Source organism: Lichenostomus cassidix, chromosome 2 (assembly GCF_008360975.1).
Source record: "Lichenostomus cassidix isolate B80296 chromosome 2, HeHo_3.0, whole genome shotgun sequence".
In the NCBI taxonomy this organism is placed as follows: Eukaryota; Metazoa; Chordata; class Aves; order Passeriformes; family Meliphagidae; genus Lichenostomus; species Lichenostomus cassidix.
This window is the reverse complement of record NC_139482.1, coordinates 152,516,744-152,534,281: the sequence shown is the minus strand read 5'-3', so window position 1 is coordinate 152,534,281 and position 17,538 is coordinate 152,516,744. Positions and strand designations below refer to the sequence as shown.

Sequence of the window (17,538 nt, the reverse complement as noted above, 5' to 3'; positions counted from 1 at the left end):
ATAAAAAGCTCATTCCGTGGAAAAAAAAAAAAGATAAATTCCTTCCAGTAGCTCCGGAGGGTTTTTTGGGATTTTTTTTCCTTTCCCGGTTTTGTCTGGGATTTTGTTCCCCGGAGGAGGTGGGATGGAGAGGAGGAGGAATTCCTGGGGATGTCCGGGTGGAGATGGAATTGATCCTGAATGTAATTGATCAGTCCTGGATCTGATCCCAAATCCAATCAATCCTGGATTTGATCCCAAATCCAATCAATCCTGGATCTGATCCCAAATCCAATCAATCCTGAATCCAATACCAAATTCAATCAATCCTGAATTTGATCCTGAATCCAATAAATCCCAAATCCTAATCCCAAATCCTAATCCCAAATCCTAATCCCAAATCCAATCCCAAATGCAGTCAGTCCTGAATCCAATCAATCCCAACTCCAATCCCAAATCTGATACCGAATCCAGTCAATCCTGAATCCAATCCCAAATTCAATCAATCCTGAATCCAATCCTGAATCCAATCAATCCCAGATCCAATCAATCCCAAATCAAATCAATCCCAGATCCAATTTCAGATCCAATCCCCAATCCAATCAATCCCAACTCCAATCAATCCCAAATCAATCCTAGATCCAATTTCAGATCCAATCCCAAATCCAATCCCAAATCCAATCCCAAATCCAATCCTGACTCCAACCAATCCCAAATCCAATTCCAACTCCAACCAATCCCAAATCCAACCCCAGATCCAACCAATCCCAAATCCAATCCCAAATCCAACCAATCCCAAATCCAACCCCAAATCAATCCAACCCCTCCCGCTCCCGTTGCAGCTGCGCGGCGCAGACGCTGAAGGCCATGCTGGTCAGGGCTGGGAACGACGACGTCGTCAGGAAGGTGGAAAATTCCGGAGGTTGGGAATTGATGGGAATTCCCGAGAGACACCATGACGGAGTCGCCCTGTTGGCCGGGTAGGGAATTGTGGGGTTGGGGTGGGAATTGTGGGATTGGGGTGGGAATTGTGGGATTGGGGTGGGAATTCCAAAGGGTGGGATGGGAATTCCGGGATTGGGATGGGAATTCCAAGTAGTGGGATGGGATTTTGGGGCATTCCCGACTGGAGCCAGGCAGCATTCTGGGATTTGTGGGATGATTTCCGGGATGATTTCCGGAATAATTTCTGTGATGATTTCTGGGATGATTTCCAGGATGATTCCAGGACGATTTCTGGGATGATTTCTGGAATTCCCAGGATTTTGAGTGCTGGGGCAATGGGATTTCTGGGATTTCTGGGATTCCAAGTGCCAGGGCAGTGGAATTTCTAGGATTTCCAGGATTTCAGGGATAATTTCTGGGATAATTTCCAGGATGATTTCTGGGATTCCCAGGATTTCGAGTGCCGGGGCAGTGGGATTTCTGGGATTTCCAGGGTTTATTTCCGGGCTGATTTCCGGGCTGATTTTGGGATAATTTCCGGGATTCCCGCAGGGCGATGGCCGAGCTCTGCGGTCCCAGAATCCCCCGGATTGTCCAGAGCCTCATCCCAGTGCTGGGAAGTGTCTTTGAGTGCCAGAGGGTGACCAGCACTGCATTCCTGGCCGAGGTGAGCGGGAAAAACGGGAATGTTGGGATGGGAATCCTGGGATCCATCCTGGGATCCATCCTGGGATCCATCCTGGGATCCATCCTGGGATCCTTCCAGAGATAATTCCATGGATCCATCCTGGGATCCATCCTGGGATCCATCCTGGGATCCATCCTGGGATCCATCCTGGGATCCTTCCAGGGATAGTTCCATGGATCCATCCTGGGATCCATCCTGGGATCCATCCTGGGATCCTTCCAGGGATAATTCCATGGATCCATCCTGGGATCATTCCATCCATCCATCTCCGCCTCTCCATCCTTCTCTTGCTTCCATCCATCCTTTCCCATCTCCATCCCAATCCCATCCCATTATCCCATGGATCCCATGGATCTCATTATCCCATGGATCCCATGGATCCCATTATCCCATTATCCCATGGATCCCATTCCATCATCCCGTTATCCCATTATCCCATTATTCCACTATTCCACTATCCCACGGATCCCATTATCGCATTATCCCAATTCCCTCATGAAAATTCCCAGCTTTTCCCAATTCCCTCCTGAAAAGTGAAATTCCCAACTTTCCCCAATTCCCTCACGAAAAGGGAAATTCCCAGCTTTTCCCAATTCCTGCATGAAAATGGAAATTCCCAACTTTCCCCAATTCCCTCACGAAAAGGGAAATCCCATGGAAATTTCAGGAAGGTTTTTCCGATTTTTTTTCTGATTTTTTTTTTCTCTTTTTCCCGATTTTTCCAGCTCCTCAACCACCACGTGGTGAATGACCTGATCCTGCTGGAGCCACTGCTGGATGCTCTGACGGCTCTGGAAAAAGATTCCTCCCTGCTGGTCCGAGTTTTGGCGATCCGAGGGCTTGGGAATGTCGCCTCGGGATCGCCGGAAAAGGTGGGAATGAGGATGGAAATCCATCGGGAAAAGTGGGAAAAAATTCCCATTTTTCCTGCTTGCATGTGGATGGAGATTGGAATGTCCTGGGAAATGGCAGGATGAGGTTTTGTGGGATTTTTTTGGATTTTCTGGAATTTTCTCCCAGTTTCCAGGAGGAAAAAAATTGGGAAAAAAAATTGGGAAGGCTGGAGGAGATTCCAACCTGGATCACTTCAATCCTGGATTTTTCTGGGATTTTTCCCCCCAGCTCTCTCTCCTGGGAATTTCCCCTGAGCCATTCCCAGAATTCCTGGAAAAAGGGGATTGCTAAAATTAGGGAATGCAAAAATCATGGAATGCTAAAATCAGGGAGTGCTGAAATAATGGAATCCTAAAATCAGGGAAAGCTAAAATCAAGGAACCCTTAAATCACAGAATCCTAAAACCATGGAATCCTAAAACCATGGAATGCTAAATCCCAAGGAATCTGGCAATCCAAACCATCCCCACATCCCCCTGGAATCCCTCCAATCTCATTTTTCCCTCTCCAATCCCCAATTCCCTCTCCAATCCCATTTTTCCCTCTCCAATCCCATTTTTCCCTCTCCAATCCCATTTTTCCCTCTCCATCCCAATTCTCTCTCCAATCCCAATTTCCTCTCCGATCCCAAATCCCCTCTCCGATCCCAAATTCCTTCTCCAATCCCAATTCCCTCTCCATCCCAATTCCCTCTCCAATCCCAATCCCCTCTCCCATCCCAAATCCCCTCTCCAATCCCAAATTCCCTCTCCAATCCCAAATCCCCTCTCCAATCCCAAATTCCCTCTCCAATCCCATTTTTCCCTCCCCAATCCCAAATTCCCTCTCCCATCCCAAATCCCCTCTCCCATCCCAAATTCCCGCAGCTCCGGCAGCACGGCGCGCAGCTCCTCGCCTCCATGGTGGGCGGCCTGGACGACAAGGACGATCCCAACAACCTGGTGGCTCTGGAAGCCATGAGGAGTCTCTCCAAGCTCCTGCATCACCTGGAGGAGCAGGAAGTGAGATCCACGCTGCTCCACGTGGCCATCCGGATCCGACCCTTCTTCGACAGCGTACGGAGACATCCCGGAATGCCAGGACGGGGAATTCTGGGAATGGGGTGGTTTTGGAACTGCCGGGGTGCTGGAACGTCCTGTGGGGTTTGTTGTTCCCAAATCATTCCCGAATCCTGGGGCTTTTCCTGGATATTCATCCCAGCTCTGGGGCAGAGCTGAGGGTTCTGCTGGGATTGTCCTGTTGGGATTGGATCTTTGGGATTGGATCATTGGGATTGGATAACTGGGATTGGATCATTGGGGTTGGATAACTGGGATTGGATCATTGGGGTTGGATAACTGGGGTTGGATCAATGGGATTGGATAACTGGGATTGGTTATTTGGATTGGATCATTGGGATTAGATAACTGGGATTGGATCATTAGGATTGCATCATTGGGATTGGATCATTGGGATTGTATCATTGGGATTGGTTCATTGGGATTGGTTTTTGGGATTGGTTCATTGGGATCATTGGGATTGGATCATTGGGGTTGGGTGGGAAAAACAGGATGTGGATTTCGGGATCCCAGCAGGATTGGGATTTTGGGATGACAGGATGTTTATTTTGGGATCCCAAGATGGGGATTTCGGGATCCCAGTGGGATGTTTATTTTGGGATCCCAGTGGGATGTGGATTTTGGGTTCAAAGGATGGTGATTTCGGGATCCCAGTGGAATGGGGATTTCGGGATCCCAGTGGGATGTTTATTTTGGGATCCCAGTATGGGAATTCCGGGGTTTCCCACCCCTCCCGCCCCGTTCCCGCAGGAGCACTCGGAGCTGCGGCGCTGCTCCATCGTCCTGTTCGGGAATCTCTCGCGCTTCGGCCGCCGCGACTCCGAGGTGTTCTCGGAGCAGATCCTGAACGGGCTGGTGACGCTGCTGCTGCACCTGCAGGACCCCTGCCCCGAGGTCGTCAAGGTGAGACACGGCAATCCCGGGAATTCTGGGAATTCCGGGAATTGGGATGGGGATTGGGACACCCAGGGAATGTGGGTATGGGGTTGGGATGGAGGTGAGGATCCCACAGCCCTGGGGTGTCCCAGTCCCAATCCCAAATTCCCACATTCCCTGGGTGTTGTGATTTCAATTCTGATCCCTATCCCAATCCCAATCCCAAATTCCCAGCATTCCCGTTTGTTTTCCAGGCGTGCAAATTCGCCCTGCGGATGTGTGGGCCGAGTGTGGGGTGTGAGGAGCTGCGGGAAATGTTCGGGAATCACCTGCGGGAGGATATGGGATTGCACTATGGGGAGTTCATCAATGACGTCTGCAAATACCTGGTAATGGGATTGGGGTTGGGATTGAGGGATTGTGGGATTGGAATTGGGATTGGGATTGTGGGATTGGGAAATGTTTGGGAATCACCTGCGGGAGGATATGGGATTGCATTATGGGGAGTTCCTCAACGATGTCTGCAAGTACCTGGTAATGGGATTGGGGCTGGGATTGTGGGATTGGGATTGGGATTGTGGGATTGGGAATCACCTGCGGGAGGATATGGGATTGCACTATGGGGAATTTATCAATGATGTCTGCAAATACCTGGTAATGGGATTGGGATTGTGGGATTGGGATTGGGATTGGGATTGGGATTGTGGGATTGGGATTGGGGTTGGGACACCCAGGGGACGTGGGAATGTGGAGATGGAAAAATATCCCCCAATATCCCCCAACATCCCCCAATGTCCCCCAATGTCCCCAATATCCTCAATGTCCCCCAATGTGCCCACAATGTTCCCCCAATGCCCCCAATGTCCCCAATGTTCCCAATGTTCCCAATATCCCCAATATCCCCAATGTCCCCAACATCCTAATGTGCCCAATGTCCCCAATATCCCCAATGTCCCCAATGTCCCCAGTGTCCCCAATGTCCCCAACATCCCAAACATCCCCAATGTCCCCAATATCCCCAATGTCCCAAATGTCTCCACTGTCCCCAATGTCCCCAATATCCCCATTGTCCCAAATGTCTCCACTGTCTGCAATGTCACCAATATCCCCAAAGTCCCCAATATCCCCCAACATCTCCCAATATCCCCAACGTCCCCTGCTGTCCCCGCTGTCCCCAGATGCGCAGCCACCCCTCGCTGCTCAATCGCCTCATCTCCACCAACCTCTTCTACTTCAAGAGCTCCTGGCGGGAGCTGCGGGCAGCGGCGGCCATGTTCATCGGTGAGGAGCTTGGGGACACCGTGGGGACACCTTGGGGACACCTTGGGGACACCTTGGGGACATCATGGGGACACCTTGGGGACACCTTGGGGACATCATTGACATTGGGGGTTTCCATGTTCATCGGTGAGGGACCTTGGGGACACCTTGGGGACATCATGGGGACACCTTGGGGACACTGTGGGGTGGCCTTTGTCACCAGGGGGACATCATGGACATTGGGGGTTTCCATGTTCATCGGTGAGGGACCTTGGGGACACCTTGGGGACACCTTGGGGACATCATGGGGACACCTTGGGGACACCTTGGGGACACCTTGGGGACATCATTGACATTGGGGGTTTCCATGTTCATCGGTGAGGGACCTTGGGGACATCATGGGGACACCTTGGGGACACCATGGGGACACCTTGGGGACATCATTGACATTGGGGGTTTCCATGTTCATCAGTGAGGGGCTTGGGGACATCATGGGGACACCTTGGGGACATCATGGGGACACCATGGGGACACTGTGGGGTGGCCTTTGTCACCAAAGGGACATCAGTGACATTGGGGTCTCCATGTTCATCAGTGAGGGACTCGGGGACACCTTGGGGACATCATGGGAACACTGCAGGGACATGAGGACACCTTGGGGACACTGTGGGGACATCATGGGGACACTGTGGGGACATGAGGACACCTTGGGGACACTGTGGGGACATCATGGGGACACTGTGGGGTGGCCTTTCTCACTAGGAGGGACGTCATCATCATTGACCTCGGGGTTCCATGTTCATCGGTGAGGGACTTGGGGACACCTTGGGGACAACCAGGGGACATCATGGGGGCACCATGGGAACATCATGGTGACACTGCAGGGACACCATGGAGACACCTTGGAGACACCGCAGGGACACTTCAGGGACACAGGGACACTGTGGGGACATTGGGGTCACCATGGGGATGTCATGGGAACACCTTGGGGACATCTTGGGGTGGCCTTTGTCACCAGGAACATCATCAGTGACACTGGGGTTCTCCATGTTCATCGGTGAGGGACTTGGGGACACCTTGGGGACACTGTGGGGACACTGCAGGGACCTGGGGACACCTTGGGGACAACCTGGGGTGGCCTTTGTCACCAGGGGACATCATTGACATTGGAGATCTCCATGTTCATCGGTGACGGACACAGTGGGGACACCTTGGGGGACATCATGGGGACACCGTGGGGACAACCTGGGGGCATCATGGGGACACTGTGGGTGGCCTTTGTCACCAGGAGGGATATCATTGACTTTGGGGTTTCCATGTTAATCAATGAAGGACTTGGGGACACCTTGGGGACAAGCTGGGGACATCTTGGAGACACTGCAGAGACATGTGGACACCATGGGGACAACCTGGGGACATCATGGGGACATCATGGGGACACTGTGGGTGGCCTTTGTCACCGGGAGTGACATCAGTGACACTGGGGTCTCCATGTTCATCAGTGAGGGACTTGGGAACACCATGGGGACACCATGGGGACACTGCAGGGACATGGGGACTCCATGGGGACAACCTGGGGACAACCTGGGGACATCATGGGGCCACTGTGGGTGGCCTTTGTCACCGGGAGTGACATCAGTGACATTGGGGTTTCCATGTTCATCAGTGAGGGACTTGGGGACACCTTGGGGACACCTTGGGGACACCATGGGGACACTGCAGGGACTTCTGCCACCAGGGGGTGACATTGCTCCTGGTGGCCCCAGGGGACTTCGGGGTGGTTTTGGTTGGTTTGGGGTCATTTTGGGCCATTTTGGGTCATTTTGGGTCAGTTTGGGGTCATTTTGGGCCATTTTGGGGTAATTTTGGGTCATTTTGGGGTCATTTTGAGCCATTTTGGGCCATTTTGGGGTCATTTTGGGGCCAGTTTTAGGGTAACTTTGGCCATTTTGGGTTATTTTTGGCCATTTTTGGGGTCATTTTTGGGGTCATTTTTGGCCATTTTCGGAGTAAGTTTCAACCATTTTTGGAGTAATTTTGGGGTAAATTTGGGGTTTTTAAGAAATATGTTCCCTGTGGGATATTTTGAATGGTTTTTTTGGGATAATTTTGGGGTTTTTAGGGAATTTATTTTCCCGTGGGATATTTTGGATGAGGTTTTTGGGAATAATTTTTGGGTTTTTTAGGGAAAATTTGTCATTTGGGGTCAGGAATTCCGAGGGATTTTCCAAATTCCCAATTCCCAATCCCAAATCCCGAAATTCCCATTTAGGATTTCTGGTGCTTCATGTGGATGAGGAGCAAGGCCAGCAGGTGGATCTGGATGAGCTCATCTCAGGTGAGTGAGAATTCCCAAAATTCCCAGAAAATTCGGGATGGAGAATCCCAATAATTAGGGTTTGAGGGAAAATCAAAAAAAAAAAAAAAAAAAATCCCAGAAGAAAAACGAAAATCCCAAAAGAAAAATAAAAATTTAAAAAAAAAATCCCAGAAGTAAAACTAAAACCCCAAAAGCAAAATAAAAACCCCAAAAGAAAAACAAAAACCCCAAAAGAAAAATAAAAATAAAAAAAAACACAAAAGAAAAAACAAAAACCCCAAAAGGAAAATAAAAATAATAAAAAAAACTACAAAAGAAAAACAAAAATCCCAAAAGAAAAACAAAAAAAAAAAAAAACCACAACAGAAAAAACAAAATCCCAAAAAGAAAAAAAAAATCCCAAGAGAAAAACAAAAACCCCAAAAGAAAAATAAAAATCCCAAAAGGAAAACAAAAATTAAAAAAAAACACAGAAGAAAAAATCCCAAAAGAAGAAAATCCCAAAAGAAAAAACAAAAAAACACAAAAGAAAAAAACCAATCCCAAAAGGAAAACAAAAATCCCAAAAATTCCTGGCTGGGATGATCCTGGAACTCTCGGGATTTTGGGATCAGGATCATCCCAAGGAATTCCCACATCCCATGGGGAAATCCAGGAAAATCCCAAATATCCCAAATCCAGAAATACTCCACAGTGGGAATTTCGGGATTTAGGATCCCAAAAATCCCCAAAAAATCCCGTTCGGGTCCCTTTAAACGGGGTGAAGTCACTTTCCTGGATTTTTTGGGATTTTTTCCCTCTCTCCCGATGACCTCACCGGGATGGATCGGAGCCCGGAAAGTTCCGGAACTTTTCCAAGGGGAGCCGCGAAAAACTCTAAAAAAGGGAAAAAGTGGTTTTTCCGTTGGCTGGGAGAGATTCCAGCGGTTTGGGGCCACTGGGGGAGCTGGAGTGGGGTGGGGGAAGGATTTGGGGGATTTGGGGCATCTGGGGGGTCGGGAAAATCGGGAATGGGGGAAAATCCCAAAGGATTTGGAAAATAGGGAATGAGGGAAAATCCCGAGGGATTTGGGGGATTGAAAACCTCTGGAATGAGGGAAAATCCTATAGGATTGAAAACCTCTGGAATGAGGGAAAATCCTATAGGATTGAAAACCTCTGGAATGAGGGAAAATCCCAAAGGATTTGGGGATCTGAAAAATAGGGAATGAGGGGAAATCCCAAAAGATTTGGGGGATCTGGAATGAGGGAAAATGCCGAGGGATTTGGGGGATTGCAAACCTCAGGAATGAGGGGAAATCCCAAAAGATTTGTGGGATTGAAAACCTCTGGAATGAGGGAAAATCCCAAAAGATTTGGGGGATCTGGAAAATAGAGAATGAGGGAAAATCCCGAGGGATTTGGGGGAACTGGAAAATCCGGAATGAGGGAAAATCCCAAAAGATTTGTGGGATTGAAAACCTCTGGAATGAGGGAAAATCCCAAAGGATTTGTGGGTTAAGTAAACTGAGCTACCGGAAAAAAAACGTAGAAAAAACTTGGAAAAAAGCTCGGAAAAAGGAGTTGGAATTTTTCCCGGAATGGGGAAAGGGAGGAGGAAATTCCATGGGATTTGTTTTGGGATGAAATCCAGGATTTTTTGGGATTCTCCAATTCCCAAATCCCAAATCCCAGAGCTGCCGGGATTTTGTGGATTTGTTCCCAAAAAAATGTGGATTTTATTCTCATCGGGATTAGGGGATTGAAAGGGGAATTGATTATTGATTATTGATTGGGATTGACAGGGAAATTGATTATTATTGATTGGGATTGATTGTTGCCAATCTCAGGATTTAGGGATTGACAGGGAAATTATTGATTATTGATTGGGATTCATTATTGCCAATTGCAGGATTTGGGGTTTACCAGGGAAATTGATTATTGATTATTGATTATTGATTGGGATTGATTGTTGCCAATCCCAGGATTTGGGGAATGACAGGAAAATTGATTATTGATTAGAATTGATCATTGTGAATCCCAGGATTTGGGGATCGCCAGGGAAATTGATTATTGATTATTGATTGGATTGGTTGTTGTCAATCCCAGGATTTGGAGATTGGCAGGGAAATTGATTATTGATTGGGATTGGAATTTACAGGGAAATTGATTATTGATTGGGATTGATTGTTGCCAATCCCAGGATTTCTGGATTGACAGGGGAATTGAATATTGATTACTGATTGGTATTGATTATTACCAATCCCGGGATTTGGGGATTGCCAGGGAAACTGATTATTGATTATTGACTGGGATTGATTGTTGCCAGTTGCAAGATTTGGGGATCGCCAGGGAAATTGATTATTGGATATTGATTTGGAATGATAAGGAAATTGATTATTGATTGGGATTGATTGTTGCTAATCCCAGGATTTGGGGATTGATAGGAAAATTGATTATTGATTAGAATTGATCATTGTGAATCCCAGGATTTGGGGATTGACAGGGAAATTGATTTTTGATTTGGGTTAGGATTGATTATTGCCAATCCCAGGATTTGGGGTTTGACTGGGAAATAGATTATTGATTGGGATTAGGATTGATCATTGCCAATCCCAAATCCCCAAATCCCCAAATCCCAAATCCCAAAATCCCCAATCCCCAAATCCCAAATCCCAAAATCCCAAAATCCCAAATCCCAAATCCCCAAATCCCAAATCCCCAAATCCCCAAATCCCAACCCCTGCTCTGCCCTTCCAGCCCTGAAGCTGCTCCTGAAGGATCCGATTCCCGCCGTGAGGATCAAAGTCGCCGAAGCTCTGGGGCGCCTCGTCCGCCTCCTGTGAATCCCGGGGAAAATTCCCAGGAAAAATTCCTGGGGAAAAATTCCGGGAATTCCGCTCAGCAATACCGGTGGAGGTTCCATCCATCCATCCATCCGTGGGAAGTCTTCCAGCACCTTCTTCCTCGGGAGTGAGAAAAGTGGGAAAACGGCCGGAATTTCGGGATTTGGACGGAACTCAATCCGTCCCGATCCTGCTCTGCTGCTTCCCGACGGGAATATTCCCAGAATTCCGGGAATTCCCAGAATTTCGGGAATTCCCAGCTGCCCCCACAGAGTGCTATTTTTAAATAAAGCTTTTGGCTCCCCGTGCCGCTCGGGAATTGTGGGATGGCGCCAGGTTTGGGGGAAACTCGGGAATGTGGGGAATTTGGGACGCGAAGAGCTGGAATTGTATCCCAAAAAAGCCTTGGTTGAGGTCTGGGAGTGAGAATTCCGATCCTGGAGGATCCCGGGAATGAGTGTGGGGATGGGATTGGGAAACTTGGGAATGTGGGGATGGGGACACTGAGGGATGGGGGAATGTGGGGAATTCGGGACACAAAAAACCTGGAAATGTATCCCAAAAAAGCTTTTATTGAGCCCTGGGAATGTAGGGATGGGAATGGGATTTGGGAATTCAGGAATGGAGAATTCAGGACATGGAAAATCCCAAAAATAATCCTTTATTGAGCTCTGGGAATGAGAATTCCAAAGGATCCTGGGAATCCAAGGATGGGAATGGGATTGGGAAACTCAGGAATGGAGAATTCAGGACACGGAAAATCCAAAATAAAAAGCCTTTATTGAGCTCTGGGAATCCCAAAGAATCCGAGAAATCCAGGGATGGGAGTGGAATGGGGAAACTGAGGAACTGAGAATTCAGGACACGGAAAATCCAAAATAAACCCTTTATTGCGCTCTGGGAATGAGAATTCTGTGGGAATCCCGTCGGGAAGGTCAGGTGTAGAGCTGGATGGTGCCAGAAATCCAGGAGATGGGAATGGGATTGGGAAATTCGGGAATGGAGAATTCAAGACATGGAAAATTCCAAAATAAACCCTTTATTGAGCTCTGGGAATGAGAATTCCACGGGAATCCCGTCGGGAAGGTCAGGTGTAGAGCTGGATGGTGCCAGAAATCCAGGAATGGGAATGGAATGGGAAATTCAGGACACAAAAATTCCCAAAAAATCCCTTTATTGAGCTCTGGGAATGAGAATTCCGCGGGAATCCCGTTGGGAAGGTCAGGTGTAGAGCTGGATGGTGCCAGAAATCCAGGAGAGGGGAATGGGATGGGGAAATTTGGGAATGGAGAATTCAAGACACGGAAAATTCCAAAATAAACCCTTTATTGAGCTCTGGGAATGAGAATTCCAGCAGGAATTCCTCTCCAGGCAGATTTTCAATGAGAATTCCAGAGGGAATTCCTCTCCAGGTGGATTTCCAACGAGAATTTCCGCAGGATCTCCTCTCCAGGTGGATTTTCCCGGCGATTCCCGCGGGAATCCCGTCGGGAAGGTCAGGTGTAGAGCCGGATGGTTCCGTCGGCGCCCGAGGAGAAGATCCAGGGCTGGGTGGGATGGAAAAGCACCTGGAGAACTCCCAGATCCAGGGAATTCGCGTGGCCCTTGAGCACCTTCAGCGGCACCAGCAGCGCGTTCTGCAGCAGGTCGCTGCGGGGAGAGGGAAATGTCGGAATTTCACGGAATTTCCTGGAATTTCCTGGAACTTCCCGGAATTTCCCAGAATTCTGATGGCTCAGGGAACCCAAAAATGCCCAGCGGGAAGGAAGCAATCCCAGATAATTCTGGGATTCTCTCCAATCACACCAAAAATGCTGCTGCCTTCCCTGGAGCCCTAAAAGGATCTGATCCTGTAAATCCTGGGGATCCACAAATCCCGTGAATGCCCTAAATCCCATAAATCCCTTGAATCCAGTGAATCCCAAAAATCCTAAATCCTGTGGATCCCATGAATCCCATAAATCTGTAAATCCTGTAGATCCCAGGAATCCCAAAAATCCATAAATCCCATAAATCCTGTGAATAAAGTAAATCCCACAGATCCCATGAATCCCATGGATCCCATAAATCCTGTAAATCCCACAAATCCCATAAACAATCCCACAAATCCCACATATCCCATAGACAATCCCACAGACATTCCCATACTTGTAGACCATGCCATGGCAGACAATCACAGTTCCATAAATCCCACAAATCCCCTAAATAATGCCATAAACAATCCCACAAATCTCACAAACAATCCCACAAATCCCATAAATAATTCCCGTACTTGTAGACCATCCCATGGCAGACGATCACAGTTCCACAAATCACATAAATAATCCCACAAATCCCACAAATCCCATAAATAATGCCACAAATCCCATAAATAATTCCCATACTTGTAGACCATGCCGTGGCAGACGATGACAGTTCCGTCGTCAGATCCCGAGGCGAACAGCGGGTATCGGCGATGGAACGCGACGCTGCGGAGAGCGCGGCGATGGTGCCTGTGGGGAAAACGGGATAAACACCGGGAAAAACGGGAAAAAACGGGAAAAAATGGGAAAAAACGGGAAAAAATGGGAAAAAACAGGAAAAAACGGGATAAACACCGGGAAAAAACGGGAAAAAACGGGAAAAAATGGGAAAAACGGGATAACAACCCGGGAAAGCGACACTGCGGAGAGCGCGGCGATGGTGCCTGTGGGGAAAAACGGGATAAACACCGGGAAAAATGGGAAAAAATGGGAAAAAAAGGGATAACAAGCTGGGAAAGCGACGCTGCGGAGAGCACGGCGATGGTGCCTGTGGGAAAAAACGGGGTAAACACTGGGAAAAAACGGGAAAAAATGGGAAAAAATGGGAAAAACGGGATAACAACCAGGGAAAGTGACACTGAGGAGAGCGCGGCGATGGTGTCCAGGAAAAACGGGAATGAGATGGGGAAAAATGGGAATGAGGTGGGAAAAAACAGCAATGAGATGGGAAAAACCAGGATAACAGCTGGGAAAACAGGGATAACAACCCGGGAAAGCAACGCTGCAGAGAACGCGGTGATGGTGCCTGGAAAACCGGGAATGAGGTGGGAAAAAACTGGATAAACACCGGGAAAACAGGGATAACAGCCCGGGAAAAATGGGATAACAGCCGGGAAAAACTGGGATAAACGCTGGGAAAAAACAGGATAAACACAAAGGAAAGAACGGGATAACAGCTGGGAAAACAGGGATAACAGCCTGGAAAAAATGGGATAAATGCCCGGGAAAAACTGGGATAAACACCTGGAAAAACAGGGATAAATGCCCAGGAAAAAGTGTGATTATGTGGGATAACTTGGGATAACAACCCAGGGTAATGTGGGATAACAGGCTGGGATAGTTTGGGATAACAGCCTGAGATAATTTTGGAATAATTTGGGATAACAACACGGCATAATCTGGGATAATGTGAGATAACAGCCTGGGATAGTCTGGGATAACAACCCGGGATAATTTGGGATAATTCAGGACAATTCGGGATAATTTGGGTTAACAGCCTGGGATGGTTTGGGATAACAGCCCAGGATAATTTTGGGATAATTCAGGATAATTCAGGACAATTTTGGGATAATCTGGGATAACGAGGCTCCCACCGCACAAATCCCAGGCCAAAGCAGGATTTTCCGGAACACCAGCCCATCCCAATGGATCAGAATTCCCGGAATTTTGGGAATTTTGGGAATCCCACACTCACCGCAGCAGCTTGTAGGGCCGCGTGGACAAATCCAGGTCGAACCAGGCCAGCTTGCTGTCGTAGCTCCCGCAGATCACGTTGTCCCCTGGGAAAAATGGGAATTATTATGGGAATTATTACCGGGAATTCCACATCCTGGGTGATCCACTGGGGATTCCCATGGGATTCTCCTCACCTCCGGAATTCCCGTATCCTTGGACAATTATTCCCTTTGGGATTTCCTTTAGATTTCCTTTGGGATTCCTTTGGGATTTCCTTTCGAATTCCTTTGGGATTCCCTTTGGGATTCTCATGGGATTCTCGTCACCTCCGGAATTCCTACATCCCCTGGATGATCCCTTTGGGATTCCCTTTGGGATCCATTTGACATCCCCATGGGATTCTCCTCACCTCCAGAATTCCCATATCCTCAGATGATCCCTTTGAGATTCCCTTCGGGATTCCCTTTGAGATTCTCTTTGGGATTTCCTTTGGGATTCCTGTGGGATTCCCTGTGGGAGCCTCACCTCTGTAATTCCCACATTCCCATGGAATTCCCATAACTCTCACCTCCAGGATGCACAGCCATGCTGGAGATCCCTTCGGGATTCCCTTTGGGATCCCCTTTGAGATTCCCTTTGGAATTCCCACATAATTCCCACAGAATTTCCATAACTCTCACCTCCGGGGTGCACGGCCATGCTGGAGATCCCTGTGGGATTCCCTTTGGGATTCTCACCCCCAGAACTCCCCCAGAATTCCCAGATTCCTCACCTCCGGGGTGCACAGCCATGCTGGAGATCCCTTTGGGATCCTCACCTCCAGAATTCCCACAGAATTCCCACATAATTCCCCCAGAATTCCCGTCACTCTCACCTCCAGGATGCACAGCCATGCTGGAGATCCCTTTGGGATTCCCTTTGGGATCCTCACCCCCAGAATTCCCACATAATTCCCACATAATTCCCCCAGAATCCCCACATTCCTCACCTCCGGGGTGCACAGCCATGCTGGAGATCCACTGGCAGTTGGAGTCGAGTTTCTTGCAGAGCTCCTGGCGCAGCAGGTTGTAGATCCTGACGGATCTCTGTGAAGCCACCAGCAGGTAGGGGCGGCAGGGGTGGAACTGCACGCACTGCACCATGCCGGGGCACTTCCGGAAGGGGTTCTGGCTCCAGCGCCGGCTGCTCTGGTGGATCAGCACCTGCGCGCCGCCGGCACCGCGCTGCACCGACGCCCAGTAGTCGCCCTTGCCGTGCCACGTCACCTGCGTCACCGCCTGGGAACGAGGGAATAATGGGATTTAGGGGATTGGGAATGGATTTGGGATCCTTGCAGTGCCACGTCACCTGCGTCACCGCCTGGGATAATGGGAATAATGGGATTTAGGGGATTGGGAATGGATTGGGGATGTCAGCAGTCGCCCTTGCCGTGCCACGTCACCTGCGTCACCGCCTGGGAATGTGGGAATTAGGGGATTTATGGGATTTATGGGATTGGGAATGGATTGGGAATGGATTGGGAATGTCAGCAGTCACCCTTGCCGTGCCACGTCACCTGCATCACCGCCTGGGATAATGGGAATAACGGGAATATTGGGATTTGTGGGATTGGGAATGGATTGGGAATGGATTTGGGATCCTTGCCGTGCCACGTCACCTGCGTCACCGCCTGGGAATGTGGGGAAAATGGGATTTAGGGGATTGGGAATGGATTGGGAATGGATTTGGGATCCTTGCTGTGCCACGTCACCTGCGTCACCGCCTGGGAACGACGGAATAATGGGATTTATGGGAAAAATGGGAATATCGGGATTTGGGATGTCAGTAGTCGCCCTTGCCGTGCCACGTCACCTGCGTCACCGGCTGGGAACGAGGGGAAAATGGGATTTATGGGATTTATGGGATTGGGAATGGATTGGGAATGGATTTGGGATCCTTGCCGTGCCACATCACCTGCGTCACCGCCTGGGATAACGGGAAAAATGGGATTTATGGGATTGGGAATTATGGATTTGGGATGTCAGTAGTTGCCCTTGCCGTGCCACGTCACCTGTGTTAATGGCTGGGATAATGGGAATTATGGGGATTTATGGGATTGGGAATGGATTTGGGATCCTTGCCATGCCACGTCACCTGCGTCACCGGCTGGAATTATAGGAAAAATAGGAATGTTGGGATTGGGAATTATGGGAGTAGGAATGGGATCCTTTATCATGCAAGGTCACCTGGGTCACCAGCTGGGAAAATGGGAAAAATGGGAATTAGGGGATTTATGGGATTGGGAATAATGCGATTTGGGATCCCAGCAGTCACCTTCAGTAACTGCAGGACCTCCAAAGCCTCTCCCGATCCCAGAAACCCCAAATCCCAGGAATCCCGGGAATTCAATCCCCACCTTGCTGTGCTCCAGGACCAGCCTGATCCCAATAATCCCAATCCCAGAAATCCCCAAATCCCGAGAATCCCAATCCCAGAAATCCCAGAAATCCCAAATCCCAGGAATTCAATCCCCACCTTGCCATGCTCCAGGACCAGCCGGATCCCAGAAATCCCAGAAATCCCAAATCCCAGGAATCCTGGGAATCCCCACCTTGCCGTGCTCTAGGACCAGACGGATCCCAATAATCCCAATCCCAGAAATCCCAAATCCCAGGAATCCCCACCTTGCCGTGCTCCAGGACCAGCCTGACCCCGCTCTGGAACTCCTCGGGGCTCGCCGGGATCCACCGGACAGGTTGGATTCTCTCCTCCTGCGGAGCTTCCCAGGACTGCAGCAGCTGATCTGTGCTGGAGAGCAGCAGCCGATCGCCCAGCCCGGGGTTCAGCAGCAGGGCACGCTCATCCCTATGGGAAAACCCCAAAAAATGGGATTGGGATTGGGATTAGAGCAGCAGCCGATCGCCCAGCCCGGGGTTCAGCAGCAGGGCACGCTCATCCCTGGGGAAAATCCCAAAAAATGGGATTGGGATTGGGATTGGAGCAGCAGCCGATCGCC

At 49.2% G+C, this 17,538-nt stretch overlaps 2 protein-coding genes and 1 long non-coding RNA gene across 5 annotated transcripts in view; 1 reads left to right on the top strand and 2 right to left on the bottom strand.

The window, feature by feature from the left end:
* Positions 1-11,164, top strand: part of MROH1 (maestro heat like repeat family member 1) — a 58,085-nt gene extending 46,921 nt beyond the window's left edge. For all 3 annotated transcript variants that reach the window (XM_085053914.1, XM_085053912.1, XM_085053913.1), the window contains 9 exons: positions 822-959; positions 1,477-1,591; positions 2,338-2,484; positions 3,373-3,561; positions 4,315-4,467; positions 4,695-4,829; positions 5,619-5,721; positions 7,973-8,038; positions 10,760-11,164. In XM_085053914.1, the coding sequence (XP_084910040.1) occupies positions 822-959; positions 1,477-1,591; positions 2,338-2,484; positions 3,373-3,561; positions 4,315-4,467; positions 4,695-4,829; positions 5,619-5,721; positions 7,973-8,038; positions 10,760-10,845 (1,132 nt within the window). In that variant the 3' untranslated portion in view covers positions 10,846-11,164. The remainder of the gene's footprint in view (positions 1-821; positions 960-1,476; positions 1,592-2,337; positions 2,485-3,372; positions 3,562-4,314; positions 4,468-4,694; positions 4,830-5,618; positions 5,722-7,972; positions 8,039-10,759) is intronic.
* Positions 11,165-11,490: 326 nt separating this feature from the next.
* On the bottom strand, positions 11,491-11,729 carry LOC146442676 (uncharacterized). Its single transcript, XR_014850345.1, has 2 exons — positions 11,688-11,729; positions 11,491-11,575 (listed from the first exon to the last, which is right to left on the bottom strand). It is a non-coding gene; the product is annotated as an uncharacterized LOC146442676 (long non-coding RNA).
* A 425-nt stretch (positions 11,730-12,154) lies between these two features.
* LOC146442673 (ribosome biogenesis protein BOP1-like) overlaps positions 12,155-17,538 on the bottom strand; it is a 54,250-nt gene continuing 48,866 nt past the window's right edge. Inside the window, exons 12-16 of the mRNA XM_085049888.1 lie at positions 17,207-17,387; positions 15,532-15,820; positions 14,563-14,647; positions 13,230-13,337; positions 12,155-12,495 (exon numbers count right to left, since the gene is read on the bottom strand). Coding sequence (XP_084906014.1) covers positions 12,342-12,495; positions 13,230-13,337; positions 14,563-14,647; positions 15,532-15,820; positions 17,207-17,387 — 817 coding nt within the window. The 3' untranslated portion in view covers positions 12,155-12,341. The remainder of the gene's footprint in view (positions 12,496-13,229; positions 13,338-14,562; positions 14,648-15,531; positions 15,821-17,206; positions 17,388-17,538) is intronic.